General features: G+C 35.7%; 1 protein-coding gene across 1 annotated transcript; it reads left to right on the top strand.

Annotated features, from left to right (window-relative positions):
- Positions 1-17,621: 17,621 nt before the first annotated feature.
- On the top strand, positions 17,622-25,128 carry LOC104599233 (calcium-transporting ATPase 4, endoplasmic reticulum-type-like). Its single transcript, XM_010261683.3, has 8 exons — positions 17,622-19,474; positions 20,275-20,344; positions 20,436-20,557; positions 21,054-21,338; positions 21,441-21,818; positions 22,541-22,650; positions 23,920-24,148; positions 24,281-25,128. The coding sequence occupies exons 1-8, from the start codon at positions 18,071-18,073 to the stop codon at positions 24,863-24,865; spliced, it is 3,183 nt and encodes a 1,060-aa protein (XP_010259985.1). The 5' UTR covers positions 17,622-18,070; the 3' UTR covers positions 24,866-25,128.
- The last annotated feature ends 816 nt before the right edge of the window (positions 25,129-25,944 follow it).

Raw genomic sequence — 25,944 nt, 5'->3', positions numbered from 1 at the left:
TTGAAAAAAAAAACCCAAAAAAAAAGATGTGTGTGATGCAAAATACCGATGCATCTAGGGGTGTCCATGGTTCGGTTAAAATTGAACCATGTGCAATTTTTGCAAATCAAACCGGTGGTACCGGTTTTTCATTTCTCCAAACTGAAACCGAACCAATACTAGTGATCCGCCGGTTTCTGTTTTTAACTAGTCCAAATCTTTTTGTTTTTTATATTTATAATATGCATTATATAAATGTATATATAATATTAAATTATAAATAATAAATGATATATAATATATTATAAATATTTTAAAAAAATATGATATATTTATAAATAGATTATTTTAAATATTAATATAACTATATATTTATATATAATATATAGAAAGTATGTGACATATATTAAAATATATATAATACTGATCGGTTCAATTAACCGCTAATTTTTTTTGTAGGTTAACCGAAAACCAAATCGATCCTTCGATTTTTCAAAAATTCCAAACCGATCAGTTTGATTAACCATATTTTGTAATTCAATTTTCCCAGTTTGATTCATTTTTTCTGTTTTTTATGGACACCTCTAGATGCATCCCTTCTGTCGTATCGGAGTGTATCAATACTTTAAACCCTTAACTTATTACGACTCCTCCAAATGAACCATAATGTGTAACATAATAGGGAAAGTTGGTTTTAGTCTAAATTTTTTAATTGAAAGAACAATCATTCATGAAAAGTTGAAAACCCTCTTTGGGAGGACTAAAAAACTGTCAGTCCCAAATGCAAGCAGCCAATCCAAATAACGAATGGAAATATTTTACACGATAGGAACATTATATGGGACTCTCCAACACATATGAAAGGTAATATTTTTCTATAAAACGAAAGATATAAGCAGATTTCATTTTGGATAATAATATTTAATGGAAAAATAAAATTGTTTCCAGAATTTTTCAATACTCTGTTTCTGTTCTTTTAACTCAAATATAAAAAAGGTCGTTAATTTCTTATAATTAGTATTATTTAATAATTTAAATAAAAATTAACGAAGCCTTAACCAAGAAGTAGTAAAGGAAGCTTCTCAATTTCCATAATTCCAAGTTTGCTTCTTTCTCCTGACATGCATCGATGAAACAGTGTCAAAAGCTAAAAGCACAAATAACATAAAGAGGCAAAGATTACTTAGATGGCACAGAATGTATATAGCAAATCCAAAAGGGTTTTCTTTATCCGATTGACCATCTTCCTATCTCCATCTTGTGTTACGTGAAGTTGCCTCGATCTCTAGTTTTCTACCCTGTGTTTTAAAAACTGATTTAGAATTGGAACTGTTTTCACCACTGATTGTTGGTTAGATTATCCGGTTTGAATTAATGGATGGTTAATTTTAATTAAAAAAAAACAATTAAAAATCGTTATTTGAGTTAAATGGATCGATGGTTCAATCACCTGAATCAATAAATTGCTAATTAAATTAATGATTTTTTGGCCAAAGAATAAATTAAGGGTGAAACAGAATCAGTTACTTGAATGACTTTCGGGCTGAATGGTCCGACCATTCGAATTAAAGATGATTCGAAAACACTGATAAGACCAATACAGTGATAGACCCTCTATTCTTTCTTATCGTGAGATGTGTCGTCGCCCTTGGGGTTTCGGTTTTGGTATGTTGGGAATTTAAACGCCCCTATGTATCCTACTATCCTATGAGCTAGATTTGACTTGACCGTATTGATTTTCTTGCCCGTAGAAACGCAGGCAATATCTTCTTTCTTCCTTTGTTTCGTCACAAAATATGTACTCAACGGTGGAGTTTGGACTCATTCTACATGTTCTCCGAATACACAACACATGCATTTGACAGAAAGTGAGAAAAGCTGAAGCTAATAAAGTAAAGACAGAAAGTCAGAAAATCCGAAGCTAAGAAGTAAAGACTTTAGAACCGACAAGGCATCTTCTTCTTGTGTTTGATCTCTTTTACCCAGTGTTGTAAGAATCGGATAGGAGTAAAAACCGCAATGCTCTCCAGGTCCTGATTTATGAGTTTATCGGTTAATCGGATGGTTTGTCCATTTAATTCGCTAAAACTGTTATGTAATTAGGATTAGACGTGTTGATGGGCCGGGCCGGGTCGGGGTCGGGCCGGACTTTTACTCTTTATTAATAGAAAAATGTTAGGTCCGAGCCCGAGCTCGGCCCGACCAACGGGCCTACAACTTGGGCCCGAGCCCGGCCTTGATAAAAAGCCCAAAGCCTGAGTCCGAACCCGACCTAATAAAATAAATTTGAATTTTTTCCTATTTAAATGGACATTATCTATTTTAATTCAGATGTTTTTCCCCTATTTAAATGAACAATGGGCCGAACAGTCCGACCACCCGGATCAACGACAGTTCAAAAACGTTGGTTAAAACACTGATTTACCCTTTTAATTTTAATACACATTACCAATATTCAATATTGAATATTCCATTTTAACGTTGGTGAGGGGTGAGGGCAACTTTAATTATGTTGCATTGCGTAGGATCAAACTCAATGTGTGAAACTCACTTTTTTTTATATGGAACCCAAATTTCTTACAAGTAAACACTCTGCGTATACAGCATCTAATCACATATTTAAAATATCACTCATGAGTATAGGTTAGTTCGGTTCGGTTCGGTTCTATGATAGAATTTGGAATCTCCCCAGTGAAGGTTAGTTCTGGTTTTAGTGGTTTTAGAGTCGATTCCAGGGAGATCCAATCAGCCCCCCCACAATGTCTCATAGCATATCCCATTGTGTATTGGAAACATTTCCCGATTATAATATTAGAAATGATGATGTCATCATCAGGAGATATTTCCAAAACTTATAATTTAAATTTAAATTTAATGAATATGGCATTTTACATTACTTATTATACACATTCAAATATTAACATGAAAACAAATGATCAAATCACTTAGGCTATGCTTGGTTTGAAGGAAAAGGTAGGGAAATGATCAAATCACTTTCACTTCCTTTCCCTACCTTTTCCTTCAAACCAAACATAGCCATAAAGTAGCTCAATGTTCAAGTGAGATCATGGCCTTTATAACCATGAGTGCTAGGGTTCAAATCTTTACATCCTCAAAAGTATTTCGAGATTTATTTCAAGGCAAATTCGGTTCTAAGGTAGGTTTCACCAACATCGGTTCCACCAAGGCCAATCAAGTCGATTCATCAGGTCTGTTCAAGTAAGGTAAACCCTAAATCTTGAAATTGGCCTGGGTGAGAATCCGTTCCAAGAATTTAAAACCAGACCCTATCCTATAACAAATCATATATAAGATCGATTCAAGATCAATTCCATACCATTCTAGGTAAAATCTACCCAAAATTTATGGAGAGATGCTTTCAATGTGCAGCTGGAGGCCCATTCGCAGTGTGGACAGGCACAATGGCAGTACACGAAACTACCACCACTACATGGAATATATATCTGGATTCTGGCATTGTCGGTGATCCAAAACAACAATGCAAATCTTTTGGTGGGGCCCTACATGAATGTCTCTGGGCTTGTTTATCTTACGTTAATTCGTCTTGTTCATACTCTTAATAATCTATATTAAGTTATTAAATATTAACTCATATTCTTAATAATCCATATTAAGTTGTTAAATATTAACCCCTTGCATGAACACAAAAGAATCCCGATGTAATAGAATACTCCTTATAAATATGGTTTTTAAAACCGATCTGGAGACTGAACTGGTCAGGGGTCTGATCATTCTAGTCGAACGATCGGCCCGTTCTAACAAAAAAATAAAAAAACAATTAAAACTGTTTAAACAGTTTGGACAGTTCAAATGATTAACTGTCTGATTCAGTGGTTTACTGACCAAAAGCAACGGTTTTTAGAGAAAATCCGATCTTAAGGAAAAATAAGAACCGATTTTCAGTCTGACTGATCTATCCGATCCGGTTTTAAAAACCATGATTATAAGTACATTTAGTGATCAATTAATAAATATTCTGATATCTGTTTTAAAATTTGCTTAAAATCTTTTAAAAATTAGGTGAAGAATATTTAGTGGACGGGTTTCAAAAATTCACTGAATGCTTATTCAGTATTCACCGTGTATGTCTATTGATCCAGCACTGCAGTACTAAAAATCAAGAGACAAATGATATTACTGTGCCCGGACAAACATCAGTATAGTACATGTGATATGTTATGATGAATTTCTGGATGTTACCGGTTGGTTCAATGTTTTATGTTCCTAAATCGTATGGTTGTACTATAATAAAAAGATGGTTAAGAAAAACTCGTGGTTGGGAATTGGTACGGATCATCTATATGTATTTTTGCTTATGATTTGGAGTTATTTATAAAGGTGTAAAACAGGTCGTGCAGCTTTTCTTCAGGGATAATTTGGGGGTCGCCCAGCATGGCCCATGGTCTAAGTTTGTGCGGATTCATGTCGTGTCATATTGTATTGTGGGCATGTGTTGGGCAGACTGCAGGTCATGCCTGGCTAGGACATAAGCCGGTTCTTGGACGTGGGTTGAATCAGGTCAGATTGATTTTTTTTATAATTTTAATTTTTTTTTTATTTCTTTGCCAAGTAAAACTAAAATATTTATCTTTTCTTTGGGAACTATTTAAATAAGAAATCTAACAAAGAAATGAAAAAAATACTTAACCAAATAAGAAGTCAAAGAGACAAAGACTCAAAGTGAATAACAAATTGAAAGAAAAGTAAGAATTTTGTTTCATTTAAATTTAAACGATCAAAAGCATACGAGGGTTGGGTGAATGGAATATGAAAATTGGAAAATAGAATAAATTAATAAAATATAAAAAATTCAATATAGTTACAAATTGAAAATAAAAAATTATGTTATTAAAAATATCAAATAAATTAAATAAAATAAAAACTAATTTTACAATAATTTGAAAAAATGCTATACAACTATTGAGTATCAAAGAATATTGACTTCATCATTTGCTCCTATTGTTATTGACTTTGATCATTTTAGGAATTGAAAATGGTGGAGGATAGGGCTATTTATTAGAATTGAAAATAATTCAATTACCCAAAATACCTTAAAAACTAATCATTTTTAATTGTTAAGAGGGGTATTTTAGTCATTATAAAGTTATTTATCACTTTACCCAAAATGCCCCCAAACTAATTATATAGCTATTGGGGGGCATTTGTGTCATTCTTTCTCCCCCTCAAAACCAAAATTCATAAATATCCCTTCTATTTAGTTGTTTATAGTTGTTTAGGGTATTTTTGTAAAAAGAAAACCCAAAAAGCTGAAACTAGCTGTTGGGGGGATCTCCAATGGCTAGTTCATCGAGCAGGCTGAACGTGGCCCGCTATGGGCCCATGATGAGTCGTGCCAATATTTGGGCTGCGGATGGCACGACATGCACAGTCATGTCATGTTGTGCTAGCCTATAGACCTAGAACCCCAGGCCCAACATAGCCCGAACAATCATGCCAGGCTTGTCATGACCTGTGTGCCGTGTTGTGCCGCCCGCAACCCACCCAATTTACACCTCTAGTTATTTAAAAGCTTGAGACTTGAGCTCTTGCTTGGCTCGGTTCATAGCTCATAAGTTCATGCTCGACTCGGCTCGAGCTCGACTATATGCCATGTTTTTTTAAATAAAATTTATATGTATAAAATTAATTTTTATTTTTTAGACAAAAAATTAAGAATTATAAAATTATTTACTATCATATATACAAAATATTATTATATATAATAAAATTATTTGTTATATATATTTATGTATGTATATATAATAAAAAATATTTATTTAATACTAGGCTCGCGAGCCTCACGAGCCGAGCTTCATTGGGCTCGAGCTCAGTTCGATTAGCAAACGAGCCTATATACCGAGCTCAAATTCGGCTCGAAGCTTGGTTTAAACTGAGCCGAGCCGAGCTTTTCATGAGTCAAACTCGAATAGCTCATGAAAGGCTCGGCTCGTGGCCACCCTTAATTGCAATCACCTCCTCTAAACATTGTAACACAGTTGCAAATAGATCCCTTCTCTTATAATCCTCAAACAAAAGGCATGAAAATTTCCAAAATAACCATGTAGTTAATTTGACTAAAATGTTTATTTTCCAAATTTCCCTTCATATTAATCACTACCCCAAACCCTTCAAATCTCTTTTTTGAAATTAAATTATTTTATAAATTTTCCCTTCATACGAATCCCTCAAAGTTGCAATTTAAACTTCTTCTTTTTTGTTGTTGTTCATAAAGTTTGTATCGTTTGTTATGCAAAAAATTGCCTCAATAGTAATTGCATGGGTATTTTGGACATTTGTATGCCTCTTGCTAGAGGATTTTAAGAGAGGGAGTCTACTTGCAATTGTATTAGAAAGTTCAAGGAAGGCGATTGCAATTACCAAACTTCAGGAGAGATTTCAACAATGGTCAGAAACTTTAGGGGAGGTTTCAACAATTTATCCTTTTTAAAATTAACAATAAAAACGAAATTATTCTTCCATCCAAGTGGTGTGTAAGCCAATTCAACCATCCTGGTTATTTGGGTGAATCCATGATATCATAATTAATAAAAAAATATTTAAAATAGTAACAAACTCACAAAATAAAAAATGGGCCATTTTTCTAATATTTTATTAATCATATTAAAGAAAAATAAATGTCATAAATAAGAATTGTTTTTATTGATAATGGAAATGAAATACAAATTCAAAACCAACCAAAAAATGAAATTGATTTTCTATTTGGTTCGGGTCAACAATTCAACTCTTAGGTCAAATGTGTCAATATTTGATGTCATAATTAAATAATAAAAAATTAAAAAATGAAAAATACATATATTTTCCCAAAAACATCTGAGCGCATCTCTAATAATTGTATATTCATATTATTAAATAAAAACAAGTTCCATAAATAAGAATTACTTTTATACACATGAAAATATAAAAAATGTAATTTGAATTTAGTCCCTTTGTAATTGTGATGCCAAAACTTGTAATTTTAACTATTATTTTTCACCTCAATCAAATCCCTCTCATTAAGTCATATATTTAAGGTGTTAACTCCCATATGGTGGAATAGGGTGTCGATTCCCATTCTTGGGGGAATAGCCATTCCAGGCTTTCCCCCAGGAATGGGATTCCCATACAAGAGTCTATCAAGAAATAAAGAACTCATGACAAAAGGCCCCTAAACCCTAATGTTAATAAAATAATAAGTTAATAGTAACAAAAAAACAATAATATATTAATAATAAAATAACAAAATATTAAAATATTAATATAATATAACTTAAGTACTAATAATAAAAATAAATGCATGATTAAACAATATAATATTATGAAAGTAATAATAATAAGATGATGATGATAATAATAATAATAATAATAATAATATATTAGTAAAATTTTTATAAAATAATCATACTATAATAAAATATTAATAAACCAATAAGAAAATAAGACTAAAATATAATAATATAATAAATTATTAATAAAATATAATAATAAAAATATTTGTCAAGTAATAATAATATAATGATATTTTAATAAAATATTCATAAATAAATGATAAAAACTAAAAATAATAAAAACAAAGTAATAATAAAAAGCTAAAATATTATTTATTAAATAATAAGAATAATTAAGTACAAATCATATATATAATATAATTAAAGTAATAATAAAATAATAACATATTAATTATTAAATAATAATAAATTAATTCTAAAACAATAATCAAAATGATAAAAATTAATAAACTAATAAGAAAGTAATAAATTAATAATAACTGCTAGGGTATTAATTATTAAATACTAATAAAATAATAATAGCAAAGTACTAATAAAATAATAATTATATATTCATGAAATATTAATAAAGTAATAAGAAAATAATAAATAAACTAATAGAATTACTTTTGGTCCTGTCCTGCAAATCAAATGGACCCTAAATCTCTTTTTTTTTCAACATTAAACCAAATAATGAAATTGTCCTTCTATCTAGGTAGTAGTTAAGCAATTCAACCATCTAGGTCAAATGGGTCAAGCCATTATGTCATAACTAAATAATAAAAAATAAAGAAAGACAAAAATGCAAAATATACAAAAAAAATACATAATATTTGTAGAAAACATTTAGGACATCTCTAATATAGAATTATTTTAAAGACATAATATTATTCTCTTTGGGACATAATATTTGAATGTATATTACTATCTTCATCATTTAAAATTGCCAGGTGAAAAGCACATACAAATTTACTAGTAAATAGAAAAGGTAGTTTGAGGATTTAGATAAATTGAAACATCCCAATAAGAATATTTTTCCAAGCTACCTAACAGAAGCTTAATGGAGGGGATATTTGTTGAAAAGTGAAAATTCAGGGGGTAATTGTCATTAACCCCATAGTATGGGGGGATCCTTGCAATTTACCTATAAAAGTTTTATAGGATATATCGTAGTTTAACTTACAAATATGGCATAACCAAGGAAGTATTAATATTATATAGTATTTGTGTAAGAGAACGTGCTTGCACCGTTAACCATATATATAAATATAGGGAGAATGACCAATCAGCCCAGATCAGAATTTTATAGCCCCAAAGTACAAGGGGAATGCATCCTGACCGTGAATTGATGCCAAATTCACGGGCAGGATGTGGTTATAGGGGGGGGGGGGAGAGGGCTAGTTGTAGGGGGGCAGAATTCAGAATTCTGCATCGTGTGTATGTATACTTGTCCGTATAAATATAAGAAATAATGGGAGTTGTATTCAAACTTTTATGACCTATATGGATCCCAAGGCAAGTATCCACTTTATATATATATATATATATATATAGTGTTAGGGTCGTACCCAAGCTAGTCGAGTTGCCATGTGGCTGTTGTCGCATTATGGAATCGCCTGAATTCCTCGGCCATGTTAGTAAGTCAGCATGTCGCACATCTGGGTTGGCGGATGTACCTACAAGTGAAAACCTCAAATAGGAGCAGGACACGCAATGTCCCCACCTCATCAATAAGCATCCCTGGCAAGGATCATGGGATCATTTGAAGACCACACGGGATATGATCATATGATCGAGTCCACTATGGCACTTGGCTATTTAAAGGCATCTCCTCTTAAGGTACAGTCTCTCTTCAACCCCTTCAAGACTCTAGCCTTCTCTTTACCCTCTTACTTCCAAAACATTGTTTGGCTTGGACTAGTTTGTCCTCTACAACTTAGTCCAACCGACCTTTTTGTCTCTTGCTGACTTGAGCATCAGAGTGCCTTTCTCGAGAACCTCATCTTCCAGACCTTTGATTGCATTTTAGTTGTAGGTTTAGCTCAATGCATCTCATCCTTCCACCTAAGCTCATCTAAATTGGTAGGATTTCATTTTTATCAACTAGGTAAAAAGTAACAATAAAAATTGGGTAAATTTTTTAAATTACCCTTATGGTTTAGTTAATTGACTAAGCATACCTCTACTATTTCACTATTGTCTAATACTACTCCTGTTGTTTTCGAAAATTTGACTAGCTCTACCTTAACATCCACTAATATTCTATCAAAACCTGTTCACACGTGACACCATGTTACGTTTAATTTGTTTTTGAATCCAATATTACCCTCGTCCCTTCCTCTCAACCACATAAGTTACTCTTAATAACTTAATAGCATCATCACTATCACCAATTTAGCATACAACAACTCAATTATAGCTGCACAACATCCCTGTTTCGAGTTTGCATATGCCATTTTTAACTCTTCTGCAACATTGCTTTCTACAGTCTCGATAACGAGAGATCGACAAGAGAAACGGTTGGACTTCTTGAGACTGCTGAGAATTATGGGAGAGGGAAGTTGAAGGGAAAAACAAATGGAGAGGCCAGGAAAGAATTGCAGAGGGTTGCCTTCGTCATGTTACTCTTTGCCTCTCTCTCTCTCTCTCCTTTGTTCTCTCTTGCTCTCCTTCCCGTTCTGAACCATCAAAACCCAGTCATAGATTCTTTCTTACATGCCCAGCAAGCACACGCCTACATTCATATAGGGTTAGTAAAATGGAACGGGATTTGACCTACATTCCCCAAGCCCAAGAGTGGTTGGTATTGTACACATCTGGATAAAGCTAAGAAAGGATTTGACCTACGTTCCCATTTGCGATGGTAAGTTTGTACTTCACTTAAGACTTAACCCACCGAACCCCACGACCTAGAGATTCATTAAAACCAAACCAGACCTTCCCTTTTACCTTTTGAAAGAGGCAATGGTGTTTTTGGTCGTCGGAGACCCAAATCCAGAGAGAGAACTCCTTGAAACCGTTGCTTCCTGAAGAAGATTTTCAGTCATTAATATTCCATCACCAAATTCAAAGATATCTTCTATGATTCCTGGCTTATTCTCACTGCAACTCCCATATCTGCTACTGGAATACAAAACCCGCTCCATCTACAGCGGCCGATTCCTTCTATTGCGGTAACCCCGTTCTTTTCTACGGAACTAATCTAGACAGCGGAACCAATTCGAAACTGTGGAACCAATCCGAACCATCCCATAACGGAACCAATCCGAAGTGCCCACTCTTTCTATTGCGGCAATCCTGTTCTTCCTCATTTTGCTGGGATGATAATCGTTTTTTGTTTGGCATCGTTTCCGTTGTTCCAGAAAACGGGAACACATCAGCGTTATATTGGAAAAAACGGTGCTCCAGGAAACACCTGTTTGTTCAAAACCGTTTTTCCATAAAAAACGGTGTTCCAATCCATGCTTTAGAAATCGAGAATACGTGGTTTGGAGCAACGCAAAATTTGTATATGTTTGGCATCGATACTACAGTGCTGCTGATGTGTTTGTATATGTTCCTGAAATGAAAGAGTCAAAAGTGTTTAATCCCATTAGGAAAGGGAATCTCAGATTCACTGTTAGTTATCAGGGAGCACTGCTAGGGTTTTGCCACGTTTCTTACAAAATATCTTCAGGGTGAACTTTCCTTTCGTCTGAAGATTTTCATAATCAGTGTGTGCTATTTCCTTTCATAACCCATTTAACTGATGTGGCATGAGTGACGTCATTGTTTAGTAGGCGCACCTTTGTAAGGCCCACGAGGCATCATGCTATGCGCATAGGTTAAAGGCGCATATGCAACTAATATTTATTCCCGGTTTATAGCAATGACTTTGTTTGTCGCGATTCTACAATCACTTCAAACTCATCGTAGCTCCACGCATGTCCAAAGTTTATCTCAAGTTTGTATGTGTCTAAAGTTCATCGCAGCTCGTTTTCAGTACGGGTTTATCGTAGTAATGCGATGAGTTATAAGTTCATCACAGATGTCTGATGAGTTACGAACTCATCGCAAGCATCTGTATGGTATAAATTCAATATCCTCTGTGCTCTGATGGTTTGAGCGATCATTATATACCTACACCTGTCTTGATTAAATCTTCTGCGAATAGGGGGAAATTTATTTGGATCTATTATTAGGCCCCTTTCTTATTGACAAGTTGTGAACCAGTCAATGAACGATCATGCATTCGGCTTAACGATATCTTCGAATAGGAATCAGGGTGTTTGTTTTGGGTTGGCTTCTAGCTTTTTGTTCATTTTGTGATTCAGCCCCCTGTCTTTTGACAATTTGCTTCCTATCAATAGGCAACTCTATGCTTAATTTGTTAGTGAAGTTCTCAACCCCTTGCCTATCGACAGGAAGTAGATTGTCAAAAGACAACTATTAAACCGTAGAGTTTGGGCGTCTAGCCCCCCTTTGGTTAGGTGGAAATTGTCCCTTCTAACGTTGAGCTCTTTGTTCTGTGACCGAGTAATGCCTCACCAAAGACATATGAAGTGGTGGTTTTGATTTTCAGCCCTCTGTCTTTGGCAAAGCGTTGCCCATCGCGAATACTTAGTGCGAAGTGGGAGTGTTCTGTTTGGGTGGCTATTCGCATTCGATCACCATTAGAGTGATGGGGAAGCTGTTATGCACCAGTGTGAACTCCGGGAAGCTCATGGTCGGTTCAAAGAGATGGAGTCGCCACCCATTTTTTAGAGGAATTGGGCACTCATTTTTAGAGTTGAAAGTTTATCTTTAGCTCATTGATAGTGACTCCGTCCTTCATGGGAAAGGCACTGAACCGAAAGGTTTTGGGTTCCAAAGATTGGGAGAGAGAAGGTGTTAGGCACCCCTCTCTCCAAGCTGCTATAGCAGTCTACTACGTGAGTAATCCAGGCTCAAATTATAAGTGCGGTGGTTAGGCTACGTACGGGGGTCTCCTTGAAGGACGAAGGAAGACCAGAGGTAAGAGGTAGGTTGGAGGCTAAGGCAAATGAGAATGATAAGATGATAGGATAAAATGATAATTCCCTTATGAGATGGACCATCATTTCTAGGGAGAGGTCCCGAGGTCCCGAAAGGGAGGAGCCAAAAGTATTTGATTCCCACTAGGAAAGGGAATATTGGATTCGCTGTCGGTTATTAAGGAGCACTGCTAGGGTTTTGCCACATGTTTTATGAGATCTCTCAAGGACAAACTTTCATTTCTTTTGAGGATTCTCATAATCCGCGTGTGCTACTTCCTTTTATGACCCATTTAACCAATGTGGCACGGGTGACATCATCATTTAGTGGGTGCGCTTCTATTAAGTGCCCGAGGTGCCTTGTCACACACGTAATTTAAAGACGCACGAATAACCGATATTTATTCCCGGTCTAGAGTGATTCCATGGTTCTGTAATGGTCTCGAGTTTATCGCAACTCCGTGCGCATCTAAGGTTCATTGCAAATTCGCGCACGTCTAAGCTTTATCACAAGTTTGTGCGTGTCTAAAGTTCATTGCAGATTTGTGTTAACCGAAGTTCATCGTGACCCGTCTCCGGTACGAGTTTGTCGCAATCATGCGATGAATCATATATTCATTGCAGGCATCTAATGAATTATAAATTCATCGCAAACAATTGATGAATTATGAATTCATCTCAAACGTCCATGTGGTATCAATTTGGTATCATCTATACTTTGATGATTTGAGAGATCATTATATACCTAGGATGCCAAATAGACGCTTTAACGTTTCATGGAGCTACAACTCATTACTATCAATAGAAATATGAGGTTACAGTGAGAATAACATGATGTGACACTGGATAATAGATACTAACACTAAAAACGTTTATAGACCATTGATACAAAACAAAACAAAAAACACTATTACTGACCCAAAATTTAAAAAATTTGAGTATGGATGGCATAATTTCAGATTTTCAGCCTAGAAAATCGATGACCTCTGCCCGTTTAAGTTGTATTCACAGCACATCTGGACATTGGGAACATGGTAGATTTTTCCAATGCACATTCAGATGTGCATGTCAGTCGCTGATATGATCTCAAGTTATGGTTAGTCTTCGCTGAAGAGTTTCTTACGATGTGACGTGAGTATCCATCCGGACAGGCGGACGGAGCAATCAATGATATGTACGGAGAAATTTTCTAAAAGCCCGTATTTCCAAAAAAGAAAAAATCGACTGAAGCTTATTTGGGCGGATGAGACACGTTTAGCTAAACGCTGTAATTAATGATAATGTTCTACTTCAATTAGAAAGTATAAAATAAATGCCATCTAGGATTCACAAACAATAAACCCTTTTTACTAGCACGGCCAGTGCGATGCAGGGATGGGGCACCCCTCCATGTCCTCCTGTCCCCCATAAGAACACCCTACTCTATTCCTATATCCCTCTCTCCTATAACTTAACATACTCTATTCCATTTGCCAAGACACTAATTCATCATCAGAATGGAGAATTTCCAAATTTTTTTACTCTTAGGCAATTTGTTAAAAAAATTAATTTATTGGTATTTTATAAATAGGATTATGAGAATTTAGAGATATTTTAGAAATTAGGTTTGACAATTTGAAGGTATTTTATAAATAAAACTATAGGATCATAGGATTATAAGAATATGAGGAAAACTTAAAGATACTTTGAAAAACAATATTAAATCTATGGATGTTTACTAAGTTATCACCAGATTCAAGGGATTATATGTAAATTCCATCCCTAATTTGGAGCAAAAATATTTTCCTTGTCCCCACTCCGTCTTTGCCTCATTCTCATTTAATATTTGAAAAAACTTGTCCCATTTGGGGCGGGGCAGGGTAGGGCCCCAATTTTATAGGGAAAATTGCCATCCCTACAATTCTAATAATTTTTTTATAACTAATTAACTACCAATAAATTACAATATTTTATGATAATTTCTAAAAAAAATGTTGAAATTGCTATTGATTAGTAAGTAATGTATAGTAAATTAATTATTTACAATAATCATAAATTAATGTAAATTATTTACTTTTTAAGCCTAAATTATTTAGTATTAATCAAAGTAAATGTAATTATAATAAATTAATATAATTATGGTAAATTACATTATTTTTAATTAAAAGTAAACCATTTGTTGTTAATTAATGTAAAACCAATTATAATTGAAGTCAACCAAGTGGTCTAGATCGGTGTGGATAGATTTTTCCTTAATTATTTATTGAACTAATATTAATGGATTGCTATTTAAATAATTATGAAACAATTTCTGATAGATTAATTTCCTAAAATTTATAATAATTATGGTTTTTTAATAGATTAATTTCTTAATTTTTTAATTACTTATTTAAAAAATAATTATGGATTATTGGTTAAAGAGTTTCCCTAAATTATTTGTTAACTATAATTATTGATTTTATAGAAATTAGTAAATTTTGGTAATTCGTAATATCTTTTATCAATAAATTATTATTGTAAAGATTTATTAAATTACAATGATTATTGTAAGTTACACTAAATGTTGAAATTTTGAACATTTATTAACAACCAAAAGTTATTAAATAATGGATTGCTTATTAATGTTTGGTAGATTATTAAATTATTTAATATTTGTTAAATAATGGTTTATTTCCGAAATATTATTTCATAATTTTTGGTAGAATATTTTCTAGGAATTTTTAATAATTTTCATAAGGTAATGGATTATTTAACAATAGATTATTATTTTAAGAATAGGTTATTTGACAATAATGGAAGATGCCATGCATGAGTATATATAGGAAACATCGAATTCCCCCTATTCCATCTCTTTGCTTGAAATTGTTTGACTTGAAAAATCAAATCTTAATAAATTATGATCATATTTTTATGGGAAAATGGAGAAAATAGAGGAGAATACCATTTAAATCTTAGCAGGCTGTGGAATCAATGATAAGAAGGTTCAATGCTAATATTAAATACATGGGATTGGCATCTTTTACAGTTGTGCTTATGAATTTAGTACTGGTGTGGAAGTGGAACCTCATCGTTGGTTTTACACCCCTTTGAAAAACTAAAGCGTTAAGCTAATTGAATTCGACGAAGTAAAGGAGAGAATAAAAGAAAGTAAGAGAGGTGAAATATAGGGAAGAGAATAAATCCAATGAAAAGAGAGAGAAATAAAGGAGTTGATGAAAAGGACGAGAAAAAGAGAGAGTCAGAGAGAATTGAAAATTGGGGTAATTAAAGACGGAGAAACAAGGTAAGTCATTATCATGAACAGGCAAAACGTTCAACTAATCCCGATTCTCTCTGCGTGGTTTCTTGAAAACACACAGTGAAAAGCAACTGAAATCAAACACCCAGCCGTCTGCCTTCCCAATTCCCAAGCGGGCCCAAGTTAGTAAAATTGAGCGGTGAATGAATCTCTAATACGAACAAGTGAGAGAGATAATCTGATAATGCGACAACATTCATTCACCCTGGGTCTGGGCTGCCATACTGTTTTCTCTGTGAGTGAGTCAAGACCGAGACTGAACTCTGTTTAATGTCCAATCTATTGCGGAATTAAATATTTTTTGACGGACAGAGAGTTGAGACAGAGGCAATTGTGAAGGAGCAGCTGCCAAGGCTTCCCTAAAACCAAACAATTCTTTACTACTCCCATATATATATATATGTTCAGGCAAAATTTTATTTTTTTGGTAAAATGTTCAGACAATAGCACTGATATCTCAATAGACGGGATTAGAAATTCCAATCGAACACTTTTAGAGCAAGGAGGATGATGGAGGCTGTGCTCCCGAGGACACGACATCACAACCCAGTCTATTCTATCTACCGTACCGATATGCCTGGAGGACGACGGAGAAATGAATTCTACTTTTGACGCCACTACTGGTGGTTCATGGGGAACCGGATCTAATTCTGTCCATTCTTACCCACAATATACTATCTCCCGTGAATTGAGAATATCTTTCTCTATTTGTACTATTGCAGATGATGAGATGTTGCCATGTATGACTGGGATAAACGCTAGTGGGCAGGAGATCCGGACTCCTGGTGCAGTGGTGCTGCCAACTGCCAAGAAAAGTCAGAGTTTCCCAATTTCAATTTTTTTTGTGGTTAATAAATATTGAATTCACGGGCGCCGGCTCAGCTGCGTCGGCTTGTGGAGTGTTGGAGCGGGCGAGGGGCCCACTCCAAAGATGCAAGTGCCTTATGCATATATAATTACAAAAATGACCTTTAACTAGAAGAAGTTCCAAGTTCTCTGGCTGATGATGAGTTGACTCTCGTGCCCCTTTTAATTATTTTTACAATTAAATTAATGGTATAGGCATGCAATGGATTGGCGTTGGCCCGGGCTCTGCTGCTGCTGTTGGCTTTAATGTGGATCCTCATCCTAACCATCTCACTGATCCAACGGTCTAAATCATTCACGCCAACCAGATTTTTGGAAAGTTATTAATATTTTCTTTCTTTATTGCTGCGCTCACGGTCGTTATCATCAGACATAGGCCCTGCTTTTATTTTTAAAGAAAATTATCTAAAATTCACCGTGAATTTTCAGTATTTCTCTTAAATTCGTGACAATTTTTTAAAATGTCTAAAATTCATCATGTTATTAATTTAATGTTAAAGTATAAAATATTACCATTTTACCTTTCATAGAAAAATATAAACTAAATTAATGAGTATTGATATATTATCATTTTAATATTTAGACTTAAAAAAGAAAAAATTCAAAAAAATATTTTTAAATATGAAATACATAAAAACATAGAAATTATAAAAAATATAAAAAAATTGCAAACAAACTAAAAAATTATTTTCAAATTATAGAAACTATAGAAATTGAAAAACACAATCAGAAAATAAAAATTGTAGAAAACACACAAAAAGTTATAGAAAAACACAGAAATTGTAAATAAATAACAAAAATACAGGAAAATTTATAGATTGTAAGAAATAGAAAAATGTAAAAAAACAGAAATTATAAAAAACATTGGAAATTATAACAAAAACACTAAAAATATAAAAAATAAGAAAATTAAAAACTAAAAAAACCATTTTTTCCTTTCACTCATTATTCAAGGATAATTTGGTCTATTTGTGCTGACATAGACACTTCTATTAAGAAACATTAACCATAAAAGTTGAATTTTGGAAAATAAAAACTTAGCCATGTATTGAAAAGTTGTGATGAATTTAAGAAAAATCTTGAAAATAATGGTGAGTTTTACACAATTTCCCTATTTTTAATAATCACATCGGGTAGAGCCACGAAATTTCCTAAATGCATACTTTAATTATTAACAATCATAATTATTTAATTATGCTGAATCAATGGTTCCATTTTTAGGTTGTGGTTTGTGGAGAAACGGGAAAAACCCAGAGACAGCGAGAGAGGTTTTCTCACTTTAGTCAGTCCATCCTTCGTGAAGAGAGGAAGAGAAAGAGAAGAAGTTGCATAGCGTATTCCAAGTTCTAATTTTTCTGCTAACATAAATCCTACAATTGTTTCAGTTGCGCTACAAATCTTTAGTTCTTTCTGTATTTCATTTGTCATTTTCGTGGATTGGAAGTTGGGATTTCTTCATGAATCACACCCCTGGTTCTTTGATGTGATTCTTAATTAGGGTTTCATGCTTTTGTTTCTGGGTCGGCAGATTATGAGATTTCTGCGTTGATTAATCCATCGGTTTCCGGTCAATTTACTGCGGAAGTCTGCCCTTTTTCGCTGTTAACATTTTCTCTGACTCTTCTATTGTCGATCCCTACTCTTATCGAGTGCTATTTTATCAAATCTCGATGGGGAAAGGAGGACAAGATCATAGAAATCAGAATAGTAGTGGATCCATATCCTCCGACATCCCGGCGTGGGCGAAAGACGTCCAAGAGTGTTTGAAGGTGTACAACGTCGACAAAGACCGGGGGTTGACAACTGAGGAAGTCGAGGAGCGGCGTCGGATCTACGGTTGGAACGAGTTGGAGAAGCATGAGGGCCCGTCAATCTGGAGTCTGATTATCGAACAGTTCAACGACACCCTGGTGCGCATTCTACTCGTCGCCGCAGTGGTGTCGTTTGTCCTCGCTTGGTATGACGGCGATGAGGGGGGCGAGATGGGAATTACAGCATTCGTGGAGCCTCTCGTGATCTTTTTGATATTGATCGTAAATGCCATTGTTGGAGTATGGCAAGAGAACAACGCCGAGAAAGCCCTAGAAGCTCTCAAGGACATTCAATCCGCGCACGCCAGCGTGATACGTGAAGGGAAAAAGATATCCGGTCTGCCAGCCAGGGAACTCGTTCCGGGTGATATCGTTGAACTCAGGGTAGGCGACAAGGTTCCAGCTGATATGCGGGTTTTGCATCTGATAAGCTCCACTGCGAGGGTCGAGCAGGGTTCACTGACGGGGGAAAGCGAAGCGGTTAATAAGAGCAATAAGGTTGTTCCTCAGGACAGTGACATTCAAGGAAAGAATTGTATGGTTTTTGCCGGGACCACGGTTGTGAATGGAAATATCATCTGCTTGGTTACCCAGACGGGTATGAACACGGAAATCGGGAAGGTGCATTCTCAGATTCATGCGGCCGCGCAAATGGATGAAGACACCCCATTGAAAAAGAAGCTTAACGAATTCGGAGAGACCCTCACTGCCATAATCGGAGTGATCTGTGCGCTGGTCTGGCTCATCAACGTGAAGTACTTCTTTACCTGGGATTATGTGAACGGGTGGCCATCAAATTTTAAGTTTTCTTTCGAGAAGTGCACTTACTACTTCGAGATTGCAGTGGCATTGGCAGTGGCGGCCATTCCAGAAGGTTTACCGGCAGTTATTACAACTTGCTTGGCACTTGGTACACGAAAGATGGCTCAGAAGAATGCGCTTGTACGGAAGTTGCCTAGCGTGGAAACTCTGGGTTGTACAACAGTCATTTGTTCTGATAAGACAGGTACCTTGACTACCAATCAAATGGCAGTGGCAAAGCTTGTGGCTATGGGTCCTCGTGCAGATTCCGTTAGAACTTTCAAAGTCGATGGAACCACCTACAGTCCTTTTGATGGCAAGATACATGAATGGCCAACTGGTTGCATGGATGCAAACCTTTCTATGATTGCAAAGATTGCTGCTGTTTGCAATGATTCAGGTGTTGCACAAGCTGGGAATCACTATGTCGCTAATGGAATGCCAACCGAGGCAGCATTGAAAGTAAGATCTCTACATTTGAGATTCTTCCTGTTCATTCTTAATTTCTATGGTCACCAATTATATCCTTTCATTCCAGAAATCTAATCTTTCAATGAACTCTTAAGCTGAGGCACAAATTCCCAAACCATAGAATTTTGTCTACAAGTCCTTCCCGTTCTATAAAAGAAAAGAATTGTCTATGAAAACATTATTAAAAACATTATTGATAATTGAATTCTATCTCTAGTAGAAAGATTGCTTAGCCAGTGTTAGCTATGATCATCTTTGAACAATCTCTGGCAATCCATCTTGGGCCTGCTTGTCTTTTGGTGGTGGGATGTTTCTCACTTGACTGTGCAAATATACAAACAATATCATTTAGATTAGGTTTTTTCCTTGTTCAGAAAGGGGTTTATACTTTATACATACATTTCCAGTGGAGAATGATCTTAGCTGGTGATAGCCTATAACTATGATGACTTTGAAGTTTGAATAAGCTTTGTCAATTTGGTGAGAGTTTCTCACTTCACAATGTATATAAACTGATAACATCATTGAGATTAGGTCTTCTCTTTGACTGGGGAAAGAGTTTACAGAACATTCTTCCATGACGAAACATAAAAGGGGTTGGACTGCTCTTCCAGCATATCATGATTCTGAGTCACTGCATGCTAGACATTTGGCATTTTATCTTTATTGAAGCATGTGCAAGTAGGGTTTCTGTGTTGCTTTGTCAATTCAAGTCCTTAAGATTGTTTAAGCAAGTTAATGTGGTTGAAATTCTTCTATGAAGTCTGAACGATTTCTTTTTCTTCTTTCAGGTCCTAGTTGAGAAAATGGGTCCTCCTCAAGGGTTTGATACCTCATCTTCAGGCACCGCAGATGTGCTACGTATGTTGACACTTATTGTTACAGTATCTGTATTTTATTTTGATATATTAACATACTTGATCACATTTTTTCCTTCTGTTTTATAAAAAAGGTTGTTGCCAGCGATGGAGTGAAATCGGACGTCGTATTGCAACTCTTGAGTTTGACCGTGATCGGAAGTCAATGGGAGTTATTGTGAGGTCGGAATCAGGAAGAAATTCATTATTAGTGAAGGTATGCTCTCTGGTTGTGGCTAGAAGGCTGGAGTTTCCATTTATTCTTAGTGCTTGCTAATCTAAGTAGTACCAATTACCTAGTTTCACTTTGTGACATGATAAGTTTCACGTTAGGACACAGGAAGATGAAGAACTAAGGTATTTTGTCCTATAAGAGGCAAAATACAAATCAATTTAATTTCTGGTTTATTGCTCTTCATGGTCCATCCCCCTAGTGAACTAGAATATAGGTATGATTAACATCCCTATGGTTCCCTGTGCAATGACTATACTGTTTCAACTTGTTTTGGTTTTTCCACACCAATTCAAATATCTATATGCTTTCTATTCTTTGAAGGTTCTATTTCAATAATTAAATTTGGATCATATTTGTTTTTTCATCTGTTTTACTCATTTTTGCTACCAATAAGATTGTTTTTCAGTTTATTTACTATTTTTTACTGCTTGTAATTTGGGAAAGAAGCATTCCTAATAGACCTGTTACATTATGGCAGGGAGCAGTAGAGAATGTATTGGATAGAAGCTCCCATGTTCAACTGCTTGATGGTTCTGTTGTGACATTGGATCATAGTTCAAGAGATCTTATTTTACGATCCCTTCATGAGATGTCAACCACTGCACTTCGCTGCCTGGGTTTTGCATACAAGGATGAACTTGCTGAATTTGTGACTTATGATGATGGTGATGAAAATCATCCAGCTCATGATCTCTTACTTAAACCATCTAATTATTCAGCTATTGAGAGTGACCTTATCTTTGTCGGGCTGGTTGGGCTAAGGGTGAGTAGACATGTGCTATTTATTCTCATTGTTTGGTTATGTTGATGTTCTGATCTGTTGGTGGATTCTCTTGGACTTACGATTTATTCTTTAACATTATAGGATCCTCCTCGAGAAGAGGTTCACAAAGCAATTGAGGACTGCAGAGCAGCTGGTATCCGTGTTATGGTTATCACAGGAGATAACAAGGAGACAGCAGAAGCAATTTGTCATGAAATTGGTGTATTTGGTCCTAACGAGGATATTACTTCAAAAAGCTTAACAGGAAAAGAGTATATGGATCTTGCTAATAAAAGAGATCATTTAAGGCAAAGTGGTGGGCTTCTATTCTCTAGAGCTGAACCAAGGCATAAACAAGAGATAGTGAAGTTGCTGAAAGAAGATGGAGAAGTGGTTGCAATGACTGGTGATGGGGTCAATGATGCTCCTGCTTTGAAATTGGCTGACATTGGAGTTGCAATGGGCATCACTGGAACTGAGGTATTCTTTTTCATTAATTCTCATGTCTGTAAATATCTTATGGATTTCTCACCTTTTTACTGTTGAAAGGTGATTTTCCCTGGTCATGTTTGGTTGTGTGGGGTACATGTGTTGGGCTCCATTGATATTTTATGGCTTTTTTGGGCCTCTATTGACATTTCCTTCTCTTCAGATTAGCTTCCAAATGTGATAGTATGATAACATCAGTTGCTAGAAAATTAGCTAACCTGCTTTCCAGTATGAGTGTATGAGACTATGAGCTTCATGGACAAATAAAATGCAATTTATTCTGTATAGAAACATCTATATAATTTTTGAAGATATTCTAGTTTGCAAGCGCTCATGCAATATTCCTGGGTTTATGAGAAGATTTGTACAAGTGTTGCATTGCGTTCAAAGTGCACCTTTTATTTTTCTCTTGAGCCAGTGCATGTGTGTGTTTATGCTTTTGGTATACTGGGGGATTTACCAGGCTATCGATGAATCTTTTAAGCAATATAATCATCTGAATCACTAAACTTGTTGAGCTTTTTGTTGTCTGATTAGTATTTTTCATGGATGTGCTTTCTTACCAAATAATGTGTTGCTATGTCAATTTTCACCTCTCCCCAATTTTCTATTACCTGTGTGTCATTTATAAATCCTTTATTATTTCTTGAATGCCATCCTAATGCATGTTTTTTTTTTTTTTCTTTCTTTTCCTTCTTTTTTCTTTTTTGCAGGTTGCAAAGGAAGCTTCTGACATGGTGTTAGCAGATGATAATTTCAGTACAATAGTTGCTGCTGTGGGTGAAGGTAGATCTATCTATGACAATATGAAGGCTTTTATCAGGTTTATTTCTCTTTCTCTATTCCCTCTTATCTTTTTCAGTTCAAAATTGGTTTGATAATTCACTTGTTTTCCAAGGGTCACAAACTGTGCAGATACTTAAAAGAAGTTTCCACAGGGACTAGAACTAGAACATAATTTATAATTGGAGAATTTCTAGATATACATTTTTAAATTCATCATACTTTGATGTTCTGAAATTTTCTTTTTTCAATTCTGAGATTGAAAGAATGGGTAGAAGTGGATTGAGAAACATACATATGGAAAGAACCCTCAATCAGTCATCCCAAAAGAGGTTCTCTTTCTATCCCGTCTGCCAGCCCATTTGCAGATCTGTACACCCACTGAACTGCAACTATTGTTCCTTTTTAGCTCATTGATCTCTTAGGGTAAGGCACTTTCCTTCATTTTTAATCCACCCTACAATCACTTTTGACTCCTCTTCAACAATGACATTTGTGTAATTATTTCTCTTTGCCAACTTTAACCCCTGTAGAACTGCTAGGATTTCTGCTCTTATCACATTGCTATCACATGGCCTGCAGGTCCTGAGTAAGAGAAAGTATACTTCCATGCTCATTTCTGGTTTATAAAGACTGCCCTAATTCCAGAGGAGCCTGGGTTGCCTCCCATCAAAGTTAAAGCTTGATTGACTTGTCTGGTGGTGGTTCCCATATATAGGTTACACAGTCACCCTAATGGCCCCAGTTTCTAGTATCATTGGTAGTGAAGGAACTGAACAAATCCTAACCCAATCCGCTCTCACTGTTATGAGGTCAATGAGAACTCTTCTATCTTGGGACTTTTCCTTGAATAATCTTCCATTTCTTTCCTCCCAAACAGCCTATAAAATTGCAGCTCTGGAGCATCTCCATAGAATATTTCCTCTTCTTGTGGGTTGGTTAATGAAAGTGCTGCTGAAAATGAATTGCAAATCTGAAGGAGTCGTCCCCCTGCACGTAAAGAGAAAAAAAAACCACTCCCAAATACCATAGACAAATTAACAGGAGATTAGTAGATAGTAGAAAATTTCCCCGCTCACATTGCAGAGAAGGCAGACATGAGGACATAAACACCAATGTGGGCAGAACTAATTTATAAGATTAAACTTGTTTTCCATTTTGCTTCTTTTAACCTTGGGCCAGGCCTTTTCAAAGTTTAATAAAAGCTCTAGCTGAGCCTGCCCAAGTTGCAACCCTGTTGAATTTTTGTCATAGTGGTCCCAGTTGTCACATTAAGAAATATGTTTATATAATTATGAAATTATTGCAGGTACATGATCTCCTCGAATATTGGTGAGGTTGCTTCTATATTTTTCACAGCAGCTTTAGGTATTCCAGAAGGGTTGATCCCTGTCCAACTTCTGTGGGTCAACCTTGTCACTGATGGACCCCCTGCAACAGCCTTGGGATTCAATCCACCGGACAAGGATATAATGAAGAAACCCCCTCGAAGAAGCGACGACTCATTGATTACTGCTTGGATTTTATTTCGCTACCTGGTATGCCAGTTATCTTTTTTTTTTCACTTTTTTTTTTCTCTCAAAGCCAAGAATATCTCATGCCAACTTTTGGATTCTGACCTCTTCCCAAGTGCCCTTTGAAATTTAGATTTCATTCTTAAACTTTTGCAGGTTATTGGGTTCTATGTTGGGATAGCAACCGTTGGAGTTTTCATTATATGGTATACACATGGCTCCTTCTTTGGTATTGACCTGAGCCAGGATGGCCACACTCTTGTCACATATTCGCAACTATCCAACTGGGAGAAGTGTCCTTCTTGGGAAGGATTCACAGTTTCTCCTTTCACAGCAGGGGCACAGGTGTTCTCCTTTGATGCCAAACCCTGTGACTATTTCCAGGCTGGCAAAGTGAAAGCTATGACTCTCTCCCTCTCCGTCCTGGTTGCCATTGAAATGTTCAACTCCCTTAATGCATTGTCTGAAGATGGGAGTCTCTTGACAATGCCCCCATGGGTTAACCCGTGGCTCCTTCTGGCCATGTCAGTATCTTTCGGTCTACATTTCTTGATCCTTTATATCCCATTCCTTGCCCAAGTGTTCGGCATTGTACCCCTCAGCCTAAATGAGTGGCTCTTGGTGTTGGCGGTGGCATTCCCAGTGGTCCTGATTGATGAGATTCTCAAGTTTATTGGGAGGTGTACAAGTGGGTTGCGCACATCTTGCAGAAGGAAATCAGTCAAGACCAAGGCAGAGTGAGAAGCGAATGAGTTAAACTTCTCGAATAGAATCATTAGTCTTGGTCCACCTTGAATCTGCCTTTGTTCTAAATTGAGGCTTGGCTTGGACCCTGAAGATCTAAGTAGATTGTGAACAAGGGTTTGGGACTTCCTAGTGCATTTGGAGGGGAGATTCACTTAAATCACTGTTTATTTTGCTCTAGTTTATCTTTTCTAATTATTCCTGAACTAATTTTTGATGTCAAAAGGTGCAAAAAACGGAATTACTTGTTACACTTCTAACCTTAGATGTTCACACTTCACACTTCACAACCTCAGGGCTTGTACCAATTTTTTTGCGGGAGAAGCTACTTTCATTTTCCCTGTGGATGCGAATGATGCGCAAATTGAGGAACTAAAATGTAGACCATTACAGTGGTTAAAGATATCTTGTTTTCCTTAACACGTTCACCTGTTCATGTACTTATGAGTTGGGCCAAGATGCAAAGTACTTATGAGTTGGGCCAACATCAGCCTTTTTTTATGCTTCAAAGGTGATGTGATAAGATATTAAGATCTCTGCTAGAAGATGACACCAAAAAGATAGAAAAAACTCGAAAAAGAGTTCTCAATCATTAACCAACGGTGGCTCGGCTTGTAAGTTTTCTCGCGGGTTGTAGCGGAGACTTGCGATCAAATTGTAGCCCCCCGGTTGTGTATGGACTCTTTGACTGTCCAGTACGAGTGAATGATTCGTTGCAATTAAAAAAAAAAAAGTTAAAATAGAAAGGCCACAACCGTTGTCTGGGTTGAATGAGTTGATGGTTCGACCACCCAGGTTAGTGGATTGTTAATTAAATCAATGGTTTTTGGCAAGCTTCTGATTCAGGGGTGAAACGAAACTGGTTGACTGGACAGCTTTTTGGCTAAACGGTCTACTGTCTAGGTCAATAATGATTTAAAAACCATGCCAAAAAATGTTTATTTTGTTATTCTTAAAGCCATTAAAAATCATAGAAATTTTATAAACTTGAAACCAAAACAGGATTACCAACTAATAGATGCCTATATGAACAAAATGTTGTCAATATCACCAGTCCACTTAAGATTCCAGTATTG

This window comes from Nelumbo nucifera, chromosome 2 (assembly GCF_055504915.1).
Source record: "Nelumbo nucifera cultivar China Antique chromosome 2, China Antique-T2T, whole genome shotgun sequence".
Classification (NCBI taxonomy): domain Eukaryota; kingdom Viridiplantae; phylum Streptophyta; class Magnoliopsida; order Proteales; family Nelumbonaceae; genus Nelumbo; species Nelumbo nucifera.
Note: the sequence above shows the minus strand (reverse complement) of the source record. Positions and strands in the feature narration are given on the sequence as shown.